General features: G+C 36.7%; 1 protein-coding gene across 2 annotated transcripts in view; it reads left to right on the forward strand.

Moving 5' to 3' along the window:
* Nucleotides 1-23,380, forward strand: part of MRPL48 (mitochondrial ribosomal protein L48) — a 66,678-nt gene that overhangs the window by 12,687 nt on the left and 30,611 nt on the right. The window contains exons 2-4 of one of the 2 annotated variants that reach the window (XM_074304036.1): nucleotides 6,679-6,737; nucleotides 11,910-11,947; nucleotides 17,166-17,377. In XM_074304036.1, the coding sequence (XP_074160137.1) occupies nucleotides 17,335-17,377 (43 nt within the window). In that variant the 5' untranslated portion in view covers nucleotides 6,679-6,737; nucleotides 11,910-11,947; nucleotides 17,166-17,334. The remainder of the gene's footprint in view (nucleotides 1-6,678; nucleotides 6,738-11,909; nucleotides 11,948-17,165; nucleotides 17,378-23,380) is intronic. The other variant, XM_074304034.1, reaches the window with a different exon arrangement.

Genomic DNA, 23,380 nt, shown 5'->3' on the forward strand with positions numbered 1-23,380 from the left:
TAGGTAGTCCATTGGATAGAACACCAACACCGAAGGCAGGAAGACCTGAGTTCAAATGTGGTGTAAGTCACTTATCACTTAATACTTAACTCACCCAAAATTAAATAAGTAAAAGAAACAAAAACTAAAAAAAGAGAGTGAGAAATAATTTACACACACATTGAGGGCATCCTGGATGGCATGCCATAAGAAGGTAACAATGATATGTTTGCAAATTTTGAAGCTTTTTCCAAACTTTCCTATTTTCCAAACCTTCTAGTCTACCTTGATTGGTAATCCTGGAGTTATCTCTAGTTTTTTCCTTTCCCTTACCCATATATCTGCTGCCAAAATCTTGGTATTTTTACCTCTACAACATCTTTCCCATGTGATGTGTCTGTACTCAAATAGTTCTTGGTTCCTGATAACCTGCCAGCCAGATATTCAGTGGCCTCCTAATTGGCACCTTTGCCTCATGCTCCAGTCTGTCCTCCACATTGTTGCCTAAATTATTTTCTTTAAGTACCATGTTATACCCCTGTTCAATCAACTCCCTTATCATATTTAATCCTCAGATCAAATATGGACTTCCTTGTATAGCTCTTCATAACTTGCTTTGTGATATCTTTCCAGGCTAATTGGACATTATTAGCACACTCTTCAATCCAGACAAACTGGCTTAATCCCTTGCCTCCAATATGACGTCTCTCATATGCACGCCTTTGCTCTGTTTGTCCCATCTGTAGAATGTACCCTTACTTACTCCTGCCTCATAAAACTCTCTCTCTCTTCAAAATTCATCATAAGCACAGTGCCTGGCACATAGTGGATACTTAATAAATGTTAATTGATCAATTTATTGATTGACATCCAATAGATGATTAAAATGTGATTCTGGAGGTTAGAAGAGAATTTAGGGCTGATTAAGTAGATTGGAGAATCAAAAGAATTGATGCTCAGTTATTCTTCAGTTGTGTCTAACTCCACTTGGGTTTTTTTTAGCTTAAATACTAGAGTGGTTTGCCATTTCCTTCTCTAGCTCATTTTACAGATGAGGAAATGAATGGAGGCAAATAGTATTCAATGACTTGCCAAGGGTCACACAGATAGTGTCTGAAGCCAGATTTGTGTTCAGGAAGTTGAATCATCCTGACTTCAGGCCTCCTGCTCCTTCCACAGCTGCCAATCATCAGCATAGCTATCAAAATTGAATATTTTTGATCTGATATGATCACCAAACAATATAGACAAGAGAAGAAGGCTAAGAGACCTATCTAGAGAGACCTCCACTGTTAGTGGGCATGACTTGGAAGACCGAGGAATGGTCAGACAAATAGGAGGAGGACCAGGAGAGAACAGAGTCATGGAAATCTAAAAATAATATAGTGTCACAGAGAAGAGGGTCCTCCGCAGTGTCAAAGACTGCAGAGAAGTGAAAAAGGCTAAGAACTCAGCAAAAGCTGTTAGATTTGGCAGGGGAGCAGTTTCAGCTGAAGGATGATGTAGGAGGCCAGACTACAAAGAGTCAGGAAGAGAATGGAGGACAGCCACAATGGGCAGGAGAGATGTGGGAAGATAGCTAGCTGGGATAGTTGCATCAGTCCTTTACCTCAAAAATCTCCTCTCATCCCTATTTCTTCTTTTCCTCTAGTCTCTGTATGAGATGACTGCTCTTTTTGTCAAAACCCAATCCCTCCCTCTACATGTACCTTTGATCTCATGCTCTTTCTGTTTTCTTTAGCATTCCCTCTATTTTTCATCAGAATCTTTCATCTCTTTTCTGTCTATTGTATCCTTTTCTCTTGCCTTTACATTTTCCCAGGTCAATCTAATCCTTAAAAAACTCTAAGTAAGACTTAGATTGAAGTCTATGAGGCGTCTAGTTGAACTGTCCAATAGCTATTGGATGAGTGAAGGAGCTCAGGAAGGAGTCTGAAGCTTTATATATAGATATATGAGTCATAGGCCTAGAGTTAACAAATCTATGTTCCTGGGATGCTTAAACATATAGAAAGTGAGGAGGTTATCCATCAGAGAATGTAAGGAGAGAATAGAAGAGGTCTCCGAAGAAAACTTTAGCAGTATATACACAGTTAGGGAGCATGATACAGATGTTGAGCCAGAAAAGGTTCTGAAGACTGAAGACCTTGATATTGTTATTGCGCTCATGAATATTCTGTACCATAAGGAATTCCTTCACTTTTAGATGCTTCCCTTCAGGTCTTCAGTCTTTTGCTGAACAAAACCACTTCTCTTTGGCTTATGAGCCAGTGAAGGAATGACAAGTTCATTTTACTCTCTGACTCTCTTAATACTGAGAAAATGTGTTCTTTTAGCAAAAAATAGATCACTTCTTTAGTGACAAGTCAGAGCACTACAAAACTTCTTAGGTTGGCTCTCTGGGCAATGCAGACAAGCCCAGAGACAGCTAGCGCTCTTTATTATTTATTTAACTTTCTCCAATCAGCCTACTTCTACCTCTTCTACCCTAAGCAGTTTATAACCAAAAAAAAAAAAAAAAAAAGCTGTCTTTCCCCACTTCTGTTTTTCTTTCTCAAATAATAGAAGTAGTAGAGAGCAACCAGACATTCCTAAGGATTTCCCCTTCTCTCAGGCTATACATGGTGTTAGAGAGCTATAAACTCAGACTCCTCTGGCACAGAAACTGATTTTGTTCTTTAATCATTTCAGCAGCTACCTAGAATTCTCAGCCGACCCAACCTTTCTGCAGCCAGTCAGGAAAGCAATGCTTGATTCAGTCATTAGACTTCCCAGGAGAGCTGCTGAAGAGTCTGCAGCCCTCTTAAGTAGTAGTTTCTTTAGTCACATTCTGTGTCTTCTGCTCCACTTTTTTGGAATCCTCCTTTGTTCAGATTAGACTAATGCTTCTCTTTCTTCTGTATCTTCTTATCTTTTTTCTTGTATCTTCTGATGCTTCTTCAGAACCTTCTGGTAGTCCTGTGATACGAATTTTTTTTTATTATATATTTTTTTATAATATTATCCCTTGTATTCATTTTTCCAAATTATCCCCCCCCTCTCCTCCCTCCCCCCGATGACAGGCAATCCCATACATTTTACATGTATTACAACATAACCTAGATACAATACATGTGTGTAAATCCAATTTTCTTGTTGCACAATAAGCATTAGATTTCGAAGGTACATGTAACCTGGGCAGACAGATATTAGTGCTAACAACTTACATTCACTTCCCAGTGTTTCTTCTCTGGGTGTAGCTACCTCTGTCCATCATTGATCAACTGGAAGTGAGTTGGCTCTTCTTTATGTTGAAGATTTCCACTTCCATCAGAGTACATCCTCATACAGTATTGTTGTTGAAGTGTACAGTGATCTTCTGGTTCTGCTCATTACACTCAGCATCAGTTGATGTAAATCTCTCCAAGCCTCTGTATTCCTCCTGCTGGTCATTTCTTACAGAGCAATAATATTCCATAACCTTCATATACCATAATTTACCCAACCATTCTCCAACTGATGGACATCCATTCATCTTCCAGCTTCTAGCTACAACAAAAAGAGCTGCCACAAACATTTTGGCACATACAGGTCTCTTTCCGCTCTTTAGTATTTCTTTGGGATATAAGCCCAGTAGTAGTACTGCTGGGTCAAAGGGTATGCACAGTTTGATAACTTTTTGGGCATAATTCCAAATTGCTCTCCAGAATGGCTGGATTCTTTCGCAACTCCACCAGCAATGTATCAGTGTCCCAGTTTTCCCACATCCCCTCCAACATTCATCATTATTTGTTCCTGTCATCTTAGCCAATCTGACAGGTGTGTAGTGGTATCTCAGAGTTGTCTTAATTTGCATTTCTCTGATCAGTAGTGATTTGGAACACTCCTTCATGTGAGTGGATATAGTTTCAATTTCTTCATCTGAGAATTGTCTGTTCATATCCCTTGACCATTTATCAATTGGAGAATGGTTTGGTTTCCTATAAATCAGGGTCAGTTCTCTATATATTTTGGAAATGAGACCTTTGTCAGAACCTTTGCTTTTAAAAATATTTTCCCAATTTGTTACTTCCCTTCTAATCTTGTTTGCATTAGTATTGTTTGTACAGAAACTTTTTAGTTTGATGTAATCAAAATCTTCTATTTTGTGATCAATAATGATCTCTAGTTCTCCTCTGGTCATAAATTCCTTCCTCCTCCACAAGTCTGAGAGGTAGATTATCCTCTGTTCCTCTAATCTATTTATTATCTCCCTCTTTATGCCTAAATCATGGACCCATTTTGATCTTATCTTGGTATATGGTGTTAAGTGTGGATCCATATCTAATTTCTGCCATATTAATTTCCAGTTTTCCCAACAGTTTTTTCCAAATAATGAATTTTTATCCCTAATGTTGGTATCTTTGGGTTTGTCAAAGATTAGATTGCTATAGATGTACCCTTTTTTGTCCTTTGTATCTAATCTGTTTCACTGATCTACCGGTCTATTTCTTAGCCAATACCAAATGGTTTTGGTGACTGCTGCTATATAATATAGCTTTAGATCAGGTACACTTAGACCACCTTCCTCTGAGTTTTTTTTCATTAGTTCCCTTGCAATTCTCGACCTTTTATTCTTCCATATGAATTTTGTTGTTATTTTTTCTAGGTCATTGAAATAGTTTCTTGGAAGTCTGATTGGTATAGCACTAAATAAATAGATTAGTTTGGGGAGTATTGTCATCTTTATTATATTCGCTCGGCCTATCCAAGAGCACTGAATGTCTTTCCAATTATTTAAATCTGACTTTATTTTTGTGGCAAGTGTTTTGTAATTTTTCTCATATAATTCCTGACTTTTCTTTGGTAGATGGATTCCCAAATACTTTATACTCTCAACATTTGTTTGGAATGGAATTTCTCTTTGTATCTCTTGCTGTTGCATTTTGTTAGTGATATATAAAAATGCTGAGGATTTATGTGGATTTATTTTGTATTCTGCCTCTTTGCTGAAATTTTGAATTATTTCTAATAGCTTTTTAGCAGAGTCTTTGGGATTCTCTAAGTATACCATCATGTCATCTGCAAAAGTGATAGTTTGATTTCCTCATTTCCTACTCTAATTCCTTGAATCTCTTTCTCGGCTCTTATTGCCGAGGCTAGCGTTTCTGTACTATATTGAATAGTAATGGTGATAGTGGGCAACCTTGTTTCACTCCTGATCTTACTGGGAAAGGTTGCAGTTTATTTCTATTGCATATTATGCTTAATGATGGTCTTAAATATATGCTCCTGATTATTCTAAGGAATAGTCCATTTATTCCTATACTCTCAAGAGTTTTTAGTAGGAATGGATGTTGGATTTTGTCAAATGCTTCTTCTGCACTGTGATACGAATTTTTAAAAAGATTTTGAGTTTGTGTGTTGGACTGTAACTCATGCTATTTTGGGGGCCATTACTGGAGTAGAAAAGTTGATGATATGTAACTTCTGTTCATTATTTTATAGAATCATCTCTACCAGTTATATAAAGTTAAGTGATATTTAGATAATTCTAATAACTATATTTGGCAAATTATTTAAAAATTTCAGTGATGGGGCAGCTAGGTGGCGCAGTGGATAGAGCACCAGCCTTGAATTCAGGAGGACCCGAGTTCAAATCTGATCTCAGATACTTAACACTTCCTAGCTGTGTGACCCTGGGCAAGTCACTTAACCCTAGCCTCAGGGGGGAAAAAAATTTCAGTGATGCTTCTCTTAAAAAAAAAAGATTTTGAGTTTGAAATTTTTCTTTCTCATGTTGTGAAAGAAGAATCAGAAACAAGAGGAAAAACCATGAAAAACAACAACAAAAATGAAAATAGTATGCTTTGATTTAACTCAGGATCTAGTGTTCTTTCTCTGGATATGGATACTATTATGCATCATGGGTCTTTTGGAATTGTTTCATATTGCTTAGAAGAGCTAAATCAGTCATATTGCTGTTATTGTATACAGTGTTCTGGTTCTACTCCCCTCAGTTTATATAAGTCCAGGTTTTTTTGAAATCTTTCTTCTCATCATTTTGTATAGCACAATAGTAAGTAATTCAATTTTTTGTCAGGTACTGTATAACCCTAATAGTCTTTATATCTTTCCCTTAGTCTGCAAACCATTATTTAATTTGTAATTATTTTTAAAATAATATATAACTTTAAAAAACAGATACATCAAATAGACTGATGGACTACAATGCCTTGCACTCATTATTCCTTCAGGTCTTTGCTCTGTCTTTTTATGTTCTCAGTCCATTAATCTTAGTGACCAGTTCTCTATCTAGTTGTCAGAACAGGTTGTGTCTCTCTTTAAAATTTTATCTGTGAGGCTGTTTTTCAAGTTGATATTACCACTTGTCTTTAGATAAATGTTCTACATTTGCCCCTTTTTGATAGAAAGGTTATGCTGATAAAAACTCAATTTAGATGCCACCTATACTAGTTGCCCCCTCCATAAGCATTCTCTTCCTATTGAATTTTGTTTGAACTTATGTTTCATTTATTTTACATTTTCCTATTAAAACATAAGCTCTTTATGTGAAGGGATTGCCTTTATATAATCTAGAACAGTTCATGGCACAGGATAGATACTAATTAAATAATTGTTGAATTTAATTGAAATGATTCAATCAGCTAATTAAAAAACAAAGTGGTTATAGTTTTTTTTACATGTTAAGATTGTCCTAATACTGCTTTTCTGGTATAGGTGCTGTGCCTGAGGAAAGAAGCCCTTTCACAAACAAAACAGGCCCTTTCACTTGTAAGGTAAGTGTACCACTCTATCCACTTTTCTACTACTTAGTGATGAAAGACATTAGGTAGTCCTGGGGCAGTACTGGAGCCCTGTCTAGCCTGAAATTAGAAACAGAAGGAGCAAATGCCTCTTGTTCTTTCCCTTTTTCTCGGGGCTGTCAATGGGCCGTTGCGTTGATTAGGAGATTGTGTAGAGAAGGTTTACATTTTTTGTTTATAAGCAGTATAGAGATAATGTCAAGCATTCAGGCACCTTGTCCTGTAACCTTGTCCCATCCCACTAATGGACAGAAATAAAGAGATGGGCTTCTTGACATTCCAAACAGTATGATTCTCCAGACTTGGGCCTAGAGGGTAGCTCAAAAACATAGAACCTAATCCTCATTTAGGAAAGAGTCAAAAATTAGAACCTACTTGTAGCAAGTCCCATTTAGATGCTTGCTAGTTCATAAAGCCATCTCTGTGCCACAAGCATCATGGATTGTATCTTATAGCAATGAATTCTGCAATAATGGTGGGTGTCAAATATTAGGTTCCCAGTTGTTGGGTCTGTGGCAGAAGGGATTCATTTACTGGGCAGAAAACTCATCACCTCTAAAGTTCTTTACAGTGGATCATAGAGTTGGAAGAAATCTCAAGAGTTTTCTACTGTCCCCAAGTCCAAGATCTATTTACAAACTTTGCTTAGAGATCTCCTGTGGTGGGGGAACTCGTTCTGCTTTTGCACAATTCCAATTGATAGGAAGTTCTTATGATGGTGGAATCTGCCTTCCTGCAATTTTTCCCCCAGGTCCTAGTTCTACTCTTTGGTCCTCCCTGTCCTCTCCCCTCCCCAGATAGAGTCCATTTCCTCTTTATCAGGACAATGCTTTGAAATACCAAAAGATACTGGTCATATTTCTGCTCGATCTTCTCTTTTCCAAACTAAATGTTTAACATTTTCTTTTGATTCAGAAATGCTAGGATTTTGAGTCTCTTCTTCATCTTCATTGCCCCTTTCAATTATATCCTCCTGATGATCATTGTATTAGCTAATATGCGGGCACTCCTAGAAGGTGACAGGAGAATCCATGTCCACAGCTCTGTAATTGAAATCAAATTGAGGTCCTGCTAGCAAATAATAAATAGCATTATAGATGGGCAATTTAAAAAATTATTGCTCTTTATTTTTCCTATTAAAAATCAGTCATCACAAGAAAAAACAATGAAATGTAAGAGAGGATGTTGGAAAAGTAGGACACTGATACATTGTTGGTAGAGTCATGAAATTATCCAACCATTCTGCAGAGCAATTTGGAACTGTGCCCAAAGGAATTTAAAACTAAGCATCTAGCAGTGTCTCTACTAGATTGGTATCCCATCATAAAAGAGGGAAAAGGACCCACATGTGCAAAAATGCTTATAATGGCCCTTTTTGTTGTAGCAAGAAACTGGAAATTGAGTGGATGCCCATCAGTTGGGGAGTGGCTGAATAAGTTATGGCAGAGGTTCTCAAACTAAGGCCTGGGGGCCAAATGCGGCCAGCTGAGGATGGGTTTTGGCTAATGGGCTGAGGGGGGGAGACAGAGTGTGAGCTTTTGTTTTTACTATAGTCTGGCCCTCCAACAGTCTAAGGGACAGTGAACTGGCCCCCGATTTAAAAAGTTTGAGGACCACTTGAGTTATGGTATAAGAATATTATGGAATATTATTGTTCTGTACGAAATAATCAGCAGGCTGGCTTCAGAAAAGCCTGGAAAGACTTTCATGAACTGATGCTAAGTGAAGTGAGCAGAACCAAGAAAACATTGTACTCAGTGATAACAAAATTACATGATGACCAACTGTTATAGACTTAGCTCTTTTCAACAATGAGGCGATTCGAGGGAATTCCAATAGACTTGGAATGGAAAATGCCATCTGCATCCAGAGAGAGGACTATGGAGACTAAATATAGCTCAAAACATAGTATTTTCACCTTTTGTTTGTTTATTTTTTTTCTTTCTCATGATTTTTTCCCTCTTTTATTCTGATTTTTCTTGTACAACATGACAAATATGGAAATATATTTTTAAAAATTGCACATATTTAGCCTATATCAGATTGCTTGCTGTCTTGGAGTGGAGGAAAGTAAGGAGGAGAGGCTGAAAAATTTGAAACATAAAGTTTTACAAAAACAAATATTGAAAATAATCTTTACATGTATTTAGAAAATAAAATACCATTGAAAACTTTTTAAAAAATCAATCATTTTTGTGTCTCTCCTAATGAAGTTTCCCTTGTTTTAAATTTTTAAAAAAGTATTTGTTTTTATGAGACATGCATTCCTGAATAAATTTCAGTGCTCCCCTACCCAGTGAGTCTTCCCATATAGTAAAGAACTACAAAAAGAAAAAGAAAAGGTTAAACAAAATATTTGATTGATCAAAAGCATATGTGATGCCACCTCTGTAATAAAAAGAGATACAGCATTTGCTCATCTCTCTGGCCAAGATCAGTCAAATTACACATGGTTTAGTTTTCACATTTGAAAAATTTATGCTTTATGTTTTTATATCACATTAATTTATGAATACATTCTTCCTCCAACCTACAGAATCTCTTCTGTAACAAAGATTAAAAGAGAAAAAAAAAGTTCATCAGAATCAACCATTTTGACCATATTTGACAGCAAATATGATATTCTGAATTTATAGTCTCCATGTCTCTTTAGTAAAGAGAAAAGGATACATTCTCTCATCTTTTTAAGCTGGAGCTAGACTTGATCATTATAAATTTTTTTTACAGTATTTCATCTTATTGTCCTTTCATTTAAAAAATTAGGTATTGGGGGTAGGTAGGTGAATAGAGCACCAGCCTGAAGTCAGGAGGAACTGAGTTCAAATGTGACCTCAGACACTTAACACTTCCTAGCTGTGTGACCCTGGGCAAGTCACTTAACTCCAATTGCCTCAGCAAAATCAAATAAATAAATGAATAAATAGATAGATAGATATAGATATAGACAAATAGATAAACGAATAAATAGATAGATAAATAAAATATTTTGTTTTCCTAGTTCTGTTGATTTCTTTGTATTGGTTCTTAAAAAATGTTCCCTCATTTATCTGAATTCTTCATTTTATAGTGCCATAATATTTCATTACATTGATTATATCCCAATTGCTTTAGCTGATGGGCACCTGCTCTATTTACATTTCTTTGTTCTCATAAAAAATGTTGTTAATTATGAGAGCCTTTGTTTCTCTCCAGACCTCACTGGGGCATATGCCTTGTAATGAGATTTCTGCATCAAAAGTTATGGACATTTTAGTAATTTTCTTTGTAACTATGTATGATCCCAAATTGTTTTCAAAACACTGGAACAATTCACAGTTCCACTAGTAGTATTTCTGTATTCCCAGGCATTAAGTAGAGTTGTGGTTTTTAAACAATTTTTAACATTAATTTTTTTTAAAATTTGAGTTTAAGGGGCAGCTAGGTGGCGCAGTGGATAGAGCACTAGCCTTGAATTCAGGAGGACCCGAGTTCATATCTGGTCTCAGACACTTAACACTTCCTAGCTGTGTGATCCTAGGCAAGTCACTTAACCCCAGCCTCAAAAAAAATAAAATAAAATAAAATAAAATAAAATTTGAGTTCATATTTTCTTTCTCCTTCCTTACTTCTCACTTTCATTGAGAAGGCAAGTAATCTGAGTTTTTACATGTGCAGTCATGTAAAATATATTTTCATATTAGTCATATTGTGAAAGAAAATACAGACCCAGAAAACCATCAGGAAAAATGAAGTTTAAAAATAATATGCTTTGATCTCCATTCAGACTCTTATCAATTCTTTCTTTGGAAGTAGATAACATTTTTTGTCATAAGTCCTTCATAGTAGTCTTAGATCATTGTTCTGCTGAGAAAAGCTAAGTCATTCACAGTTTATCATTGTAGAGTATTTCTGTTACCATTGCAATATTCTCCTGGTTCTGCTTATTTTATTTTGCATCAGTTCATGTAAGTCTTCCCAGCTTTACCTGAAAGTATCCTGCTCTTTATTTCTTATAGCATAATATGACAATCATATACCACAAGTTGTTCAGCCATTCCTCATTTGATGGACAGCCCCTCAATTTCCATTTCTTTTTCACTACAAAAAAGAACTACTATAAATATTTTTGTACATGTAAATCCTTTTCCTTTTTTTTTTGTTTTTTTTTGTTTTGTTTTTTTTAATCTTTGGGATAAAAACCAATTAGTGATATGGCTGGGTTACAGTATGCACAATTGTATAATCCTTCAGGCATCGTTTCAAATTACTCTCCAGAATGGTTGGATCAGTTCACAACTTCACCAACAGTGCCTTAGTGTCTTAGTTTTTCCACATCCTCTCCAGCGTTTATAATTTTTTTTTCTTTATGTTATATTGAACAATCTGTGGGGGATGATACCTCAGATTTTTTTGAAATGGCATTTATGTAACTATTAATGATTTAGAGCATATTTATGGGACTATATAAAACATTAATTTCTTTTTCTAAAAATTGCCTGTTCATATTTTTTGACAATTTATCTATTGGAGAATGATGGTAGAGGGGTTTTTACATGTATTTTTCTGAATATTGGTAATTTGGAACATCCTTATATAGGATTTTTAATAGCTTGAAATTCTTTTTGTCAAAACTGTTCATAACTGTTGGCCAAATGTGTTGAAGGAAAGGGCTTTTTTGATCTTATATATTTGTGTTAATCTTCTGTATAAGTTGGCTCTCTGACCATTATCAGAGATACATGATATAGATTATTCTTAAAATGGCAGTTTCCCTTATTTTTCTATCTATATTGATTTTGGTTATGAAAAAGCTTTTCAGTTTCATATAATACAAAATAAGCTACTCTTTCTTTTGTAATTTGATTTCTTTCTTTTCTTTAGCTTGGAATTCCTTTCGTATCTATAGGAAAAGAAAATCTTCTAAATATCATTGTTTTTAATGATGTGTCTTAAAAATATTTAGGTTAAGTAATCATTTGTACAGTTAGTTTAGCAATTGTCCATATCACAGGGAAAAAACACTTTGACCCCCTTTGATATATGTGTTGCTTTAATAAAGAAAATCTTTTCCATTGTGTAATTGCTCTTCCTTTAGAAATATTTGGGTTTAGTTAATTCTAAAGGAAATGTGATCAACTTATCATTTTCAATATTGTTTTTCTTCAGGTTTCAACTGAGAGAAGAGAATCCCAGCTGTTCTGCAGGTGAACAACTTTTCCTTAAATAACTAAAGCTATACTTCTAGTCTTTCATAATTACTCTGCCAAGAATAATACAAAGCATATGTTTTGAGAAAATAGCTCAGAAGATGTTCCCACCTTCCAGAAGCAAAATATTATTTTTAATAAGTTTAATTTTTTTATTCTGAATTTAACCACCAAAAAAGAACACTTCTCTACACATAGCAAAACAAAAAAAGAGGACTACCCATGGAACTCATGCTGTCTGCTTCTTTCAAAAAATATATAATTTTTACATTTGGTGAATCTTGATAAGACTTATCATTTTTCTCTTCTAAGCTATTTATTCTCCTAATTTTTTCCTCTAAAGCTTTAAAGAATTTCTTGCTTTATTTCTCGTATTCACATAGTGCTTTTGGAAAGTCACTTTTCTTCTTTTGAATCCATGTTTTCCGTTATTTTGTAGTTGCTTTTTTTTTTTTTTTCTTTTGAGAGATCCCTAAATCTACAATAATTTTTGGTGTTTTCTTTGATTTACTCATTTTTCCAGTATTAAGTCCTGAATTGCGACTTTGTGCTCAGGCTAGGCTCTACTCTATAGAGGGGATTTTGACTCTGAATTAGTCTTATCCCAGGTGCCATAAATGAACTCCCCCTCCTGCCATTAGGCTCCACTAGAGTCTTTGGGGTTCAAAGTACTTGATCTTTTTTTTTTGTTGTTGTTGTTGTTGTTGTTGTTTTTTATTATAGCTTTTTGTTTACAAGATATATGCATGGGTAACTTTTCAGCATTGACAATTGCAAAACCTTTTATTTCAACTTTTCCCCTCCTTCCCCCAATCCCTTCCCCCAGATATCAGGTTGACCAATACATGTTAAGTATGTTAAAGTATAAGTTAAATACAATATATGTATACATGTCCATACAGTTATTTTACTGTATAAAAAGAATCAGACTTTGAAATAGTGTACAATTAACCTGTGAAGAAAATCAAAAATGCAGGTGGAAAAAAATAGAGGGATTGGGAATTCTATGTAGTGGTTCATAGTCATCTCCCAGAGTTGTTTTGCTGGGTGTAGCTGGTTCAAGTCATTACTGCTCTATTGGAACTGATTTGGTTCCAATGGCCATGTCCATCAGAATTGATCTTCATACAATACTGTTGTTGAAATATATAATTGTGATGACCGCATTAGCACTCTGGATACCTTAGAATGAACCGGAGTTAGGATAAGCAAAAGTCCTTGGTCTTTATTCTTAGTCTTTAGCAGTAGAAGTGAAGGGAATGGCCATGTCCTCACCTCTTTGTCTCCCTCTGAGAAGTGGCCCTGGCTAGTATTACTCCACCCCCTAGTCCTCCTATAATTCTCTGTATACACCAAACAACTGGGTCAGCACAGGATAGTGGGAAGAGCCATTTTCCAAGCATGTTCTTATAGAGTATTATCCAATCAGTAATTAGCCTTAAGTGCTCGATTGTCCTACCTGGGTGCATTAACTCAAGAGTTTCGGCCCTTCACATCTCCTTCTTTCTTTTGTTTTAGAACACAGGTGGTCACGCCCAACCTGACTTATAAGGAAAGGAGGTGAGAACCCCAAAAAGGAGGTGATCACGCCCTCCCTGACATCTCAGGAAGGGAGATAAAAAGCACCAAAGGGAAGTAGGGATTGCTGGCAGGTTTCTGGGATGAAGGATCTTATTAGAAACAGGTATGCACAAACCCTTCAGCATGGGAGGTATTACACAAACACATAGCAATAACGTTCAGGCTATTAGTGATGACTCTCCCCACAGTCAGTGCAGGCTCAATGAGGTGTAACAAACATGAATTGTACATGCAAGTAGTGATATAACAAATAATATAAATCAACATGGTCTTGTAAAGGATTTCCAGAAGTCTTAGAAGGAGGGTATGCAAACATCAATCACATATACGCCTCCTTCAGCAGCCAAGAGATAGTCTAAAACCAATCTATTGTCCATTACTTCACGTGTCAGGGAATTCAATGATCCCCACAAGTTTTTGAAATCCTGCAAGCGTCTTTTTATGTATTAGGGAATCCAATGAGTCCTGAAGGTTTTGAAGTCCAACAATCTTTGATGTCCATGAGTCAAACGCCATAACTACCAGGTTCTTTCAGTGGTGGGCCCAGTCAGCAATGGAACCACCCAAATGTTTCTTCTCCTTTGTTTCAAGGATCTGCTCCATCTCTCTCTGATGGACAAGGCAAATATGGCTCACTGGTACCCATCTGATTCCTTCTCCATCTGTAAAGATACAAGCAAACCCTCTTCCCCAAGCAGTTAATCTGCCTGGTCCCTTCTATTCATCACTTTCTGGGTCTCTCCACATCACCTGGCGATTATCTAAAGATAGTGGAGCTGCTCGCACTGGACACTGTCCTTCTAGTGGATTATAAAACCTGTTTGCCAGAGCCAGTGCATCTTTGTCAAAAATCAAGAAGTTAATAGTATAAAGGGCTAGATTTAGAAATTCTCGAGGGTTACCTATGGCTCCCCCTTTCTTTTGTTTTTGGAGGAGCGTCTTAATGTCTCTGTTTCTCCTCTATTACTGCCTCTCCTTGAGGATTAAAAGGTATACCAGTAGTGTGTAAAATCTTATACTGTGCACAAAAGTGTGCAAAATGTTTAGAAATATATGCAGGTCCATTGTCTGTTTTTATTGCTTATGGCATACCCATAATTGGAAATGCTTATATAAAAAATTCAGTGACCACTCAGGCTGTCTCTTTTGCTGCTGGTATTGCAAAAGTAAATCCTGAAAAGGTGTCAACCACAACATGGATAAAAGACAGACGACCAAAAGATTTGTAATGGATCACATACATTTGCCAGATTTCATAGGTCTCAAATCACGAAGGTTCCTTCCCTTGAGGGAGTATAAGAACGTGGAAAGGAAGGCAAACTGGACAGGCTTTTACTATGCTCATAGCTTCTTGTTATTCCAAATTGTAAACGTAAAGCTTGAGGAGCTTGATGATATTTTAAATGACATTCTTGGGCTTCTTGAAATAAAGGAGTATTGGCCAACATGGTTAGAAGGCTATCTGCCTTTGAATTACCATCAAAAATAGGACCTGGAAGTCCACTATGAGAGTGGACATGCAAAATATAAATCTTACCTGGATACTTTCTCCCTTGCTCTTGAAGTTCCTTAAAGAGTTGATATATTTATTACCGGCTACAAATTTTATTTGGGCTGTGGCAATTCTTTGTACCACACCTACTGGATAGGCCAAATCAGATATATTTGTATCTCCTGGATAATGAGTAAGAGCTAGAATGATTGCATACAATTCATTCTGCTAAGTGGACTGAAAAGGAGTTCTGACTACTTTCTTTATAGTTAAATCACGAGAGTACACAGCGCAAATATTATGTTTGGATGCATCTGTAAAGATAGTTGATCCTTTAAGAGGAACTTTAGAAACCTTTTCTTCAAGAATCCATCACCAATTATGTAATAGTCTGGTTATCTTTAATGGAGATCCGTGTGTAAAATTTGGAGCCATGGTTAATAAAATTTGCCACTCTGGGATGGTTTCACAGCACATATTAACTTATGCATTAGTATAAAAGGTGTATATCTTGTCAGGTCTTATCCCAGATAATTGTACTACTCACTTAATGGCCTTTAATAAAATTCTAGCCAAAAGCACTGGGTAAAGAGTAAGGCTATGGTCTGGTTGTGCTGGGAGGTTCAACCACTCAATCATACTGTCTCCTTGATGAAGGACTGCTGTGGGTGCCTCTTGTGTAGCAAAAACTGATATTTCCGAGGGTTTTTGAGTAACTCTTTCAACCACATTGGATAAAGCCAGTTCAACTTCTCTCAAAGCCTCTTGAACTTTTATAAGCTGTCATGGTGAGTTTAAAGCATTGTCTCCCCTTAAAATGTTACATAATGGTTGCAATTGATAGGTAGGCAAGCCTAGCACGGGACGCATCCATTGGACTATCAATTTCTGAAAGTCATTTAAGGTGTTTAGCTTCTCTGTTCTTAAGGAAAGTTTTTGTATTGTAAGTACCTGAAAGTATATTTTCATATCCTAAATATTGAAAATGAGCATGTCTTTTAATTTTTTCTGGAGCTATGTGCAATTTGTAGTTCCTTAGTGTTTCCATGGTTTTTGTAGACATGCTTCTAACATTTGTCCCTCAGGTGCACATCCCAATATATCATCCATGCAATGTAATAACATTACTTTTGGAAATGCTTTTCTTACTGGAGTAAGAGCAGCAGCAACATACATTTGACACATAGTAAGGCTGGTTTTTTGGTGTTTTTTTTTTTTTTTTTTTTTTTTTTTAACAAAAATTTTATACATAGATAATTTTCCAACATTGACAATTGCAAAACCTTTTTTTCAACTTCTCCCCTTCTTTCCCCCACCCTTCCCCCAGATGGCAGGTTAACCAATATATGTTAAATATGTGAAAGTATAAGTTAAATACAATACATGTATGCATGTCCAAACAGTTATTTTGCTGTACAAAAAGAATTGGACTTTGAAACATTCCTGTGAAGGAAATAAAAAATGTAGGCAGACAAAAATAGAGAGATTAGGAATTCTATGTAGTACTTCATAGTCAACTCCCAGAGTTATTTCACTGGTGTAGCTGGTTCAGTTCATTACTGCTCTCTTGAAACTGATTTGACTCATCTCATTGTTGGAGAGGGCCTCGTCCAAATAGGGCTGTTTTTTCATTCCCTGTGGCAAAACTGTCCATTCATATCTTTTATAAGAGTCAGCTAAGTTAACGCTGGGCACTGAAAAGGCAAATCTTTTCATATCCTCCTTATCTAGAGGGATAGAATAGAAACAGTCCTTAATGTCTATAATCCACAGAGGCCATTCTCTAGGCAATTGAGTAGGAGATGGAAGTCCAGGTTGAAGAGTTCCCATAGTTTCCATCTATTTATTTACCTTTCTTAAATCAGTCAACATCCTCCATTTTCCAGATTTCTTTCTTACAACAAATACTGGGGAATTCCAAGGAGTTAGAGAAGGTTGTAAGTGTCCTTGGTCAAGTTGTTCCTGTACTATATCTAATAAGGCCTGAATTTTATCACTAGCTAAGGGCCACTGTTCTATCCACACTGATGTATCAGTTTTCCATTGGATAGGAACAGGTGAAAGTGTTGGCAGGCTTCAACAGCAGCCCTGCCTAAAAAAACTAAGTAATCCTAATTGTTGTAAAATGTCTCTTCCCCACAGATTCATAAGGATTTTTTCAACTATAAAAGGAGTGAAAACTCCTGTTTTGCCTTCAAAAGTCCATCTCAAAGGGATAAGACTAACTTCAGCGGCTATTGATCGTCCTACCCCAGACATGTAGGTGTCTGCCTTAATCTTTGGCCAGTGACTGGGCCACTTGGCACCTCTAATGACCGTGCGATCTGCACCTGTGTCCACCAGTCCTTCTAATGGTATGCCATTTATATAGATGGTGAGCATAGGTGGGTCAGCTGTCACAGCTGCTGTCCAGTATATTTCCTGGGTTTTGTTGCTTGGAGTCAGAATCTGGGTGACTATCACCAGGTTGCTTATTAGGAATCTGTATCAATAAACCTGATGCTACTACTTCTCCTGGTTGATAAGTAATACATTGTCTATCTGTATTAATGACTGGGATATTATCTACACATTCCCCAGTTTCCCACATTAGTGGGAAACTGATCAGATGGACAGTGTTTTGTAAACACTTTCAGGCTGTGAAATGGTCAAGCCTACTGTGCCTGGAGGCAAGGAATCCATAGGCTGGAGAGGAACAGATTTCACCAGTTGCCTCAGCTGCATACAACTCTATTCTCCCCAATTGTAATCCCTTTCATCAGATGGCTTCCTGACTGATTGGTCATGTCTGGGTACTGAAGTTCTAGGCACTCTCTTGTGTAGCATCAGCTGCCATCATGGCCAAGTATTTTTTTGCCTTGGTCCCTGAGGCTGGGCACCTCATCCCGTTTCCCGAATCAGTCTACATTCTGATGCCCAATGGAAGCGTCTGTTGCATTTTAGGCACGAGGTATTGGGTCTTGTTCTCCCGCCCTATTTTTTATGCCAACATTGAGCTTTCAGATACCCTACTTTAGCACATTGAAAGCATTGGAGAGTCTCTCTGGAAGTCCCTTGCCAAAAGGGACCCTGTTTTCCCATGTTGGGATCTTGGAAAGTCTGCATCATAGCCTGGCTATAAAAGGTATTTGTGCCCATGTGGCACAGCGTCTTATGATTTCCTTAGACTGTCCTAATCTGGCTGCTGCTGTCATTGCTTGGATGCACTGGTCATTGCTTCTCCAGAGGTCTTGTAAGGTCTCTACCCTGTGGCTTTTTTAGGGGGTTCCCCTGCTCTTATTGTCTAGACACAGAGCCTCAGAGGCCATGTGTCTTTTGCCTTTGTTGATAGGCTGCCAGCTTATGTGCTTCCCTACTTACTTCCTGTGACCTAGTAGACCATTTGTTAAATTCTGAAATGGAAAGAATCACTTACTATAGTTCCTCATTGGATTTATTGAGCGTTATTGGTCTGGTTTGAAATTCAAGTTTTTGCTGGAGTAGGGGTATGGAAACTGAGTGGTGGGTGGTCTGCTTCTCATTCAGATTTTTATCTGTCTTTGGCCATGAGTCCAGCATTGTAGTAGTTGAAGGGGCACTAGCTTCAGGGAGCCAAGAGGTTTGGGTTTTAGTCTTGGCTTTACTAATACTTTCCTTTATCACTTTCTTTCCATGGAAAGTAAGGAGGTTATTTATTAGATAGACTGTAAGCCCCCTTCAAGTCTAACATTGGCTGTTCTTTTAGCACCTGGTTTTGACAGTCTTTTCTAGATCCTAAGATCTCTTCCGACCCTGACATGCTGTGTTTTGGTCCTTTTTTGATCTAACTTTTTAAGTTCCAAGGGCTCTCCCTGCCCTACACAATCTCTAGTTCTCTTATAAGATGCCAGTTTTTACTTTTATTGTAATAGGCGCTTAGAAAATATTTTTGAATGAATAAATGACTGAGGCTACCATACTAGGACCCCTTTCATGATTGTCTGTTCAAAAAAGAAGTGGTGCAGCTAATTGGTGAGTGGATAGAACACCAGCCCTGAAGTCAGGAGGACCTGAGTTCAAATTTGAACTCAGATACTTCCTAGCCATGTGACCCTGAGCAAGTCACTTAGCCCCAATTGCCTCAGCAAAACAAAACAAAACAAAACAAAAAAAGCCCATTTAAAGGCTTAAAATAATTTGTTTCCTCAGTTGGTCCAGGAAGTAGTTTGGTTAATCTGACAAAATTTAACAATTGGAATCTTTGGTATTTCTTCCTTGCCTCTCTCTTGATTTTAGGATGAATCTATTATAGGATGACTTTTCAAGGAAATATTTGATTTTACTTAAATCTGGTGTTCTACCAAAGGGTATAAAGATGTCTTTAATTTTTTAATTATACAACTTTGAAACAAAAGTTCCCAAATGAATTTTTGGGGGGCAATATTTAAGAGATTGCTTTCTGAGATAGAGATTATTATAGAGATATATAGTTGCATTGAATTTCAGCTGTAGCTCATAGCACTTTTTGTTGTAAAAATTTTATCAGTTTATACAATAGTCCACAGATCGTTAAGTGTAGAAAGAATAATTAATGACTTGTCCTCAGATGATTTCTCTTTGAACCCTCAAAAAAAAAAAAAAAAAAAAGATGAGAACAATGAGACTAAAATAATATGAATAGTTGTATTTTTGCATTTTTTTCTTTTGGTTTAGTAACCAGAGACATTGTAGCTAATCTAATCTAATGTGTTGAAAAGCACTCTTGTCAACTTGCCTTCAGATTGAAGAGAAAATACATGATTATTTCCTTTAAAATGTGTTAATTGAAAGATTTTCTAAGTTTCTGTTTGAAACCATGGAATTTAGTGTATTTATTTGGGGAAAAGTGCTGTCATTTTTCTCAAGAGGCTTATGTTAGTTAATACAGCAGCAGGAGACCCAATTTAATGATACAGAACAAGCCAAAGAAGGGGAAAACAAAACAAAACAAAAAAAAAAAAAACAGTTGAACTCATTGGCAATAAGAGACTTTTAAAAACCTTGTAAATTCTGTAATTAAAACAATTGGCTAATTAAATGGTTTAAGCACTAGTAAATTGACCAAAACCTTCCATTTGGGGGTGGGAGGAGGAGATTGGTTAATTTAACAGTGATTTGAACCAGCTTCTTAATTAACCAGCTGCTATAATTATAGTAATTGCCCCAAACTACAATTGAAAGTGCTTGATTGCCATGTAATATCAACAGTAGATCAGACAACTTCAGTCATGACAAAGCATGATGTTAATTAAATTTTTTGTTTTGTGGCTTAAAACTACTAGATTTGGTGCTTTTATAACTAAAGGCAGAGATTTTAAGTTGTTTTCATTTGCATCAAGATATTTTGTTGTTTTGTTCCTTAAATAATTTCTTCAATTGCCTTTCAGTCCCTTTATTCCAGATTATAAACATTTCACAGCTAAATAGTTTCTGAGTAGTGTTCAAGAAAATTTATCCTCTGATGGCTAACTTCAGTGATATAAAAACACACACACAAAAAGGGTTTTGATCTTTTTCTGCACTTAGATTAGTCCCTGGACAACGACCCATAGTCTATTCCTATCCACTCACCCTTGCTGGATGATTTAGTGTTTTTTCAACTTTTGCTGCACTGTATCTATAAAACTTTAGGCAGTAATCAGCATAATCCAATACTCAAGTCTTCCAGTGTGCAGGGTATATAGATAAAACCCAAGTCACCAGAATCTTTAGCAGGGTATTGCTATGGTACAACGAGCTATGTAGTCACAGGGTAAGGATCAAATACTAACCAGATGCCTGAATTCCCTCTACTATTATCTGTTTCTTCTGGGAAACTTCTGTGGGAGAAAGACAGATATCTTTGTTTGGGCTACTGGCAACAGCTGCACCCAAAGCTCAGCTGATCTAGCTTCCTGATTATGATAATATTGGATCACACCTGCCAGAACTTTGGATTCCTTGATGGAGCCTTCACAAATACAATATTCTTCATTATGATAAAAATCTGAGGAAGACTACTAGAGATTCCTCCTATAATTTTTTGGGGGGGCCTAGACTTATATTTACATTGCTGTAGGGGATTTCTGGTAAGCAAACTACTATTAGTGAAAATCAGTAACTATTCTATTACTCGTAGTCTGAAATTGTTGCCTGGGCCATGGAAAGATTAAGTGGCTTGCTCAGAGTCACTTGGCCCATATGTGCCAGAAACATTTCTTGATCCCAGTCTTCCTAACTAGAAGACTATTACTGTCTGCTACATCACAATGCCTCCTTCTAGTTCTGGACATGAGGAGTACCAAGCTAGATGAGAACTTAACACAAGTAACCTCTCAATCAATATTTTTTTGAATGAACAAATTAATGAACAAATCAACCAATTAATAAGCATTTTTAAAGTGCCTTTTCTATTCCAAGCATTGCACCAGATGTTGGCAGCATGAAGATAAAAGTGAAATAGTCTCTGCTCTCATTCTAATGAGGGAGATATGTACAGAGATAGCTATATGAAAAAATAGCTGTGAATGCAGATCCAAGATAATCTTGAAGAAGGCACTTATAGTATGTGGGAGGGGAGGAGGGCATTGTGGAACCTTTTTGAAAAAAATTTTAGTTTTTATTTTCAGTTCTAAATTCTTTTTCTCCTTCCACCCCTCTATCACTTATTGAGAAGGCAAGAAATATGATACCCATTATACATGTGAAGTCATATAAAGCATTTCCACATTAACCATATTGCCATGCATAGTGTGGAACTCAGAAAGCTTATAAAGGGTTAACAAGGAATGCACAAAAAGGCAGGTGGGTTCTCACAAGACCCTGCAGCTGTGTGTGTGTGTGTGAAGCTGGTTGTTGTAGATCAGTCTCTACTGTTATCTTACTTTTAAGTAATGCCAGAAGACTCACTGGAATCCATATGACCCTGGCAATCAAAGATAAATATCTGGAGATCATAAAACATAGTTACAAATGCAGGTGTTGCTTGCAAAGGAATGTATGCTTTTTTAGAAATTTTTGCTTTGTTTTGAAAACATTTATATTCTGTATAGGGATGAAATAAATCAGAGGTTTTCGCTGACATAGTCAGTCACCTCTCGTTTCCTTGTATCATTCATGTTTTCCTTGTGTCATTCATGTCCTTTCACATGACATGATCTATTCTGCTGATCAGAATTAGATCACCACCATCACTAATGAGTGGCCCCTAATATTGCAAGGGGAAAAAAAAATTTAAAAAGTGGAAAAAAAATACTTTATTCTGCTCTCAGTGTTCTACACTCAATTCTCCCTCTGAAAAATTTTCATTATGAGTCCTTTGAAATTGTCTTGATGAGAGTAGCTAAATCTTTCATAGTTGATCATCCTAACAATATTTTTGTTACTGTGTATAATGTTCCGGTTCTGCTCACTTCACTTTGCATCAGTTTATATCAGTAGAAGCTTACCTTGGAGGTGAGTCTTGAAGCAGCCCAGGGATTTCAAGAGGCACAGGTAAGAAGAGAGAACATTTTAGGCATGGGGAATATGATGTGTTCTGGATAGCAATTCCTAGTTCCAGTGATGTTTTTGATCTTCAAGCACCAAATATTGGAGTTTAGTCATGTGAGGAATCTATAGTGGCCATTCTCTTTAGCAAAAGATAGGCTTATTGAGGAGAAAGGTTACAGACTAAATGAAAAGGTACAATAGGCACCAAGAATGGTAAATATGAAATTGATTTGGGAAAGCATGTAGTTAGCTAGCTATAAGAAGGATACACACCATGAGGCAATAATGGAATGAGAGGAAAAATACCATGAGAAATGGGGGAGGGGGAAAGAAGGCATATGGTGAGCTTAACCCAAAAGGCATTTAGCAAAGATGGCCTGGGGCATGAACAAATTTGTGGGGGAAATTTAACCTTAGGGGTTTGACATAACTTGGATTTCTGACTGAACACAGCTGCCCATGACTTCCACAGAAAGTGGGATTATAAAAGTAACTGATTCCATCAGTGTCCTTTCCTGCTTGCCTCAGGAAGTAATATTATCAGTACTTCAGTCTTTTTTTGGCATTTCCATTCTAGTTACTCAGAATCTCATCATTTCCCCATTCTTAATTTGTTAAAGAAATCTTTGAAAAGTGAGTTGGGAGGTCCTAAACAGGAAGGGTCTAGTGGACAAATCCAGACACTAGTGAAGTAGTGTTCAGAAGTTGGGAGTGAAATACAGTAGCCTGTGGGGTGGAAGTGTTACAGAGATGAAGTCAAAGTTTGGTGACACCACAGGAGACAAAGTTGGTTACCAGGACACAATAGGGGAGATTTGTTAGGATTACTAGGTGATACAGTTATCTAAACAATTTTCTAGCTCAGAATTCACACCTTTAGTTCAAACATT

The sequence above is a fragment of the Sminthopsis crassicaudata genome, chromosome 3 (assembly GCF_048593235.1).
Source record: "Sminthopsis crassicaudata isolate SCR6 chromosome 3, ASM4859323v1, whole genome shotgun sequence".
NCBI lineage: Eukaryota > Metazoa > Chordata > Mammalia > Dasyuromorphia > Dasyuridae > Sminthopsis > Sminthopsis crassicaudata.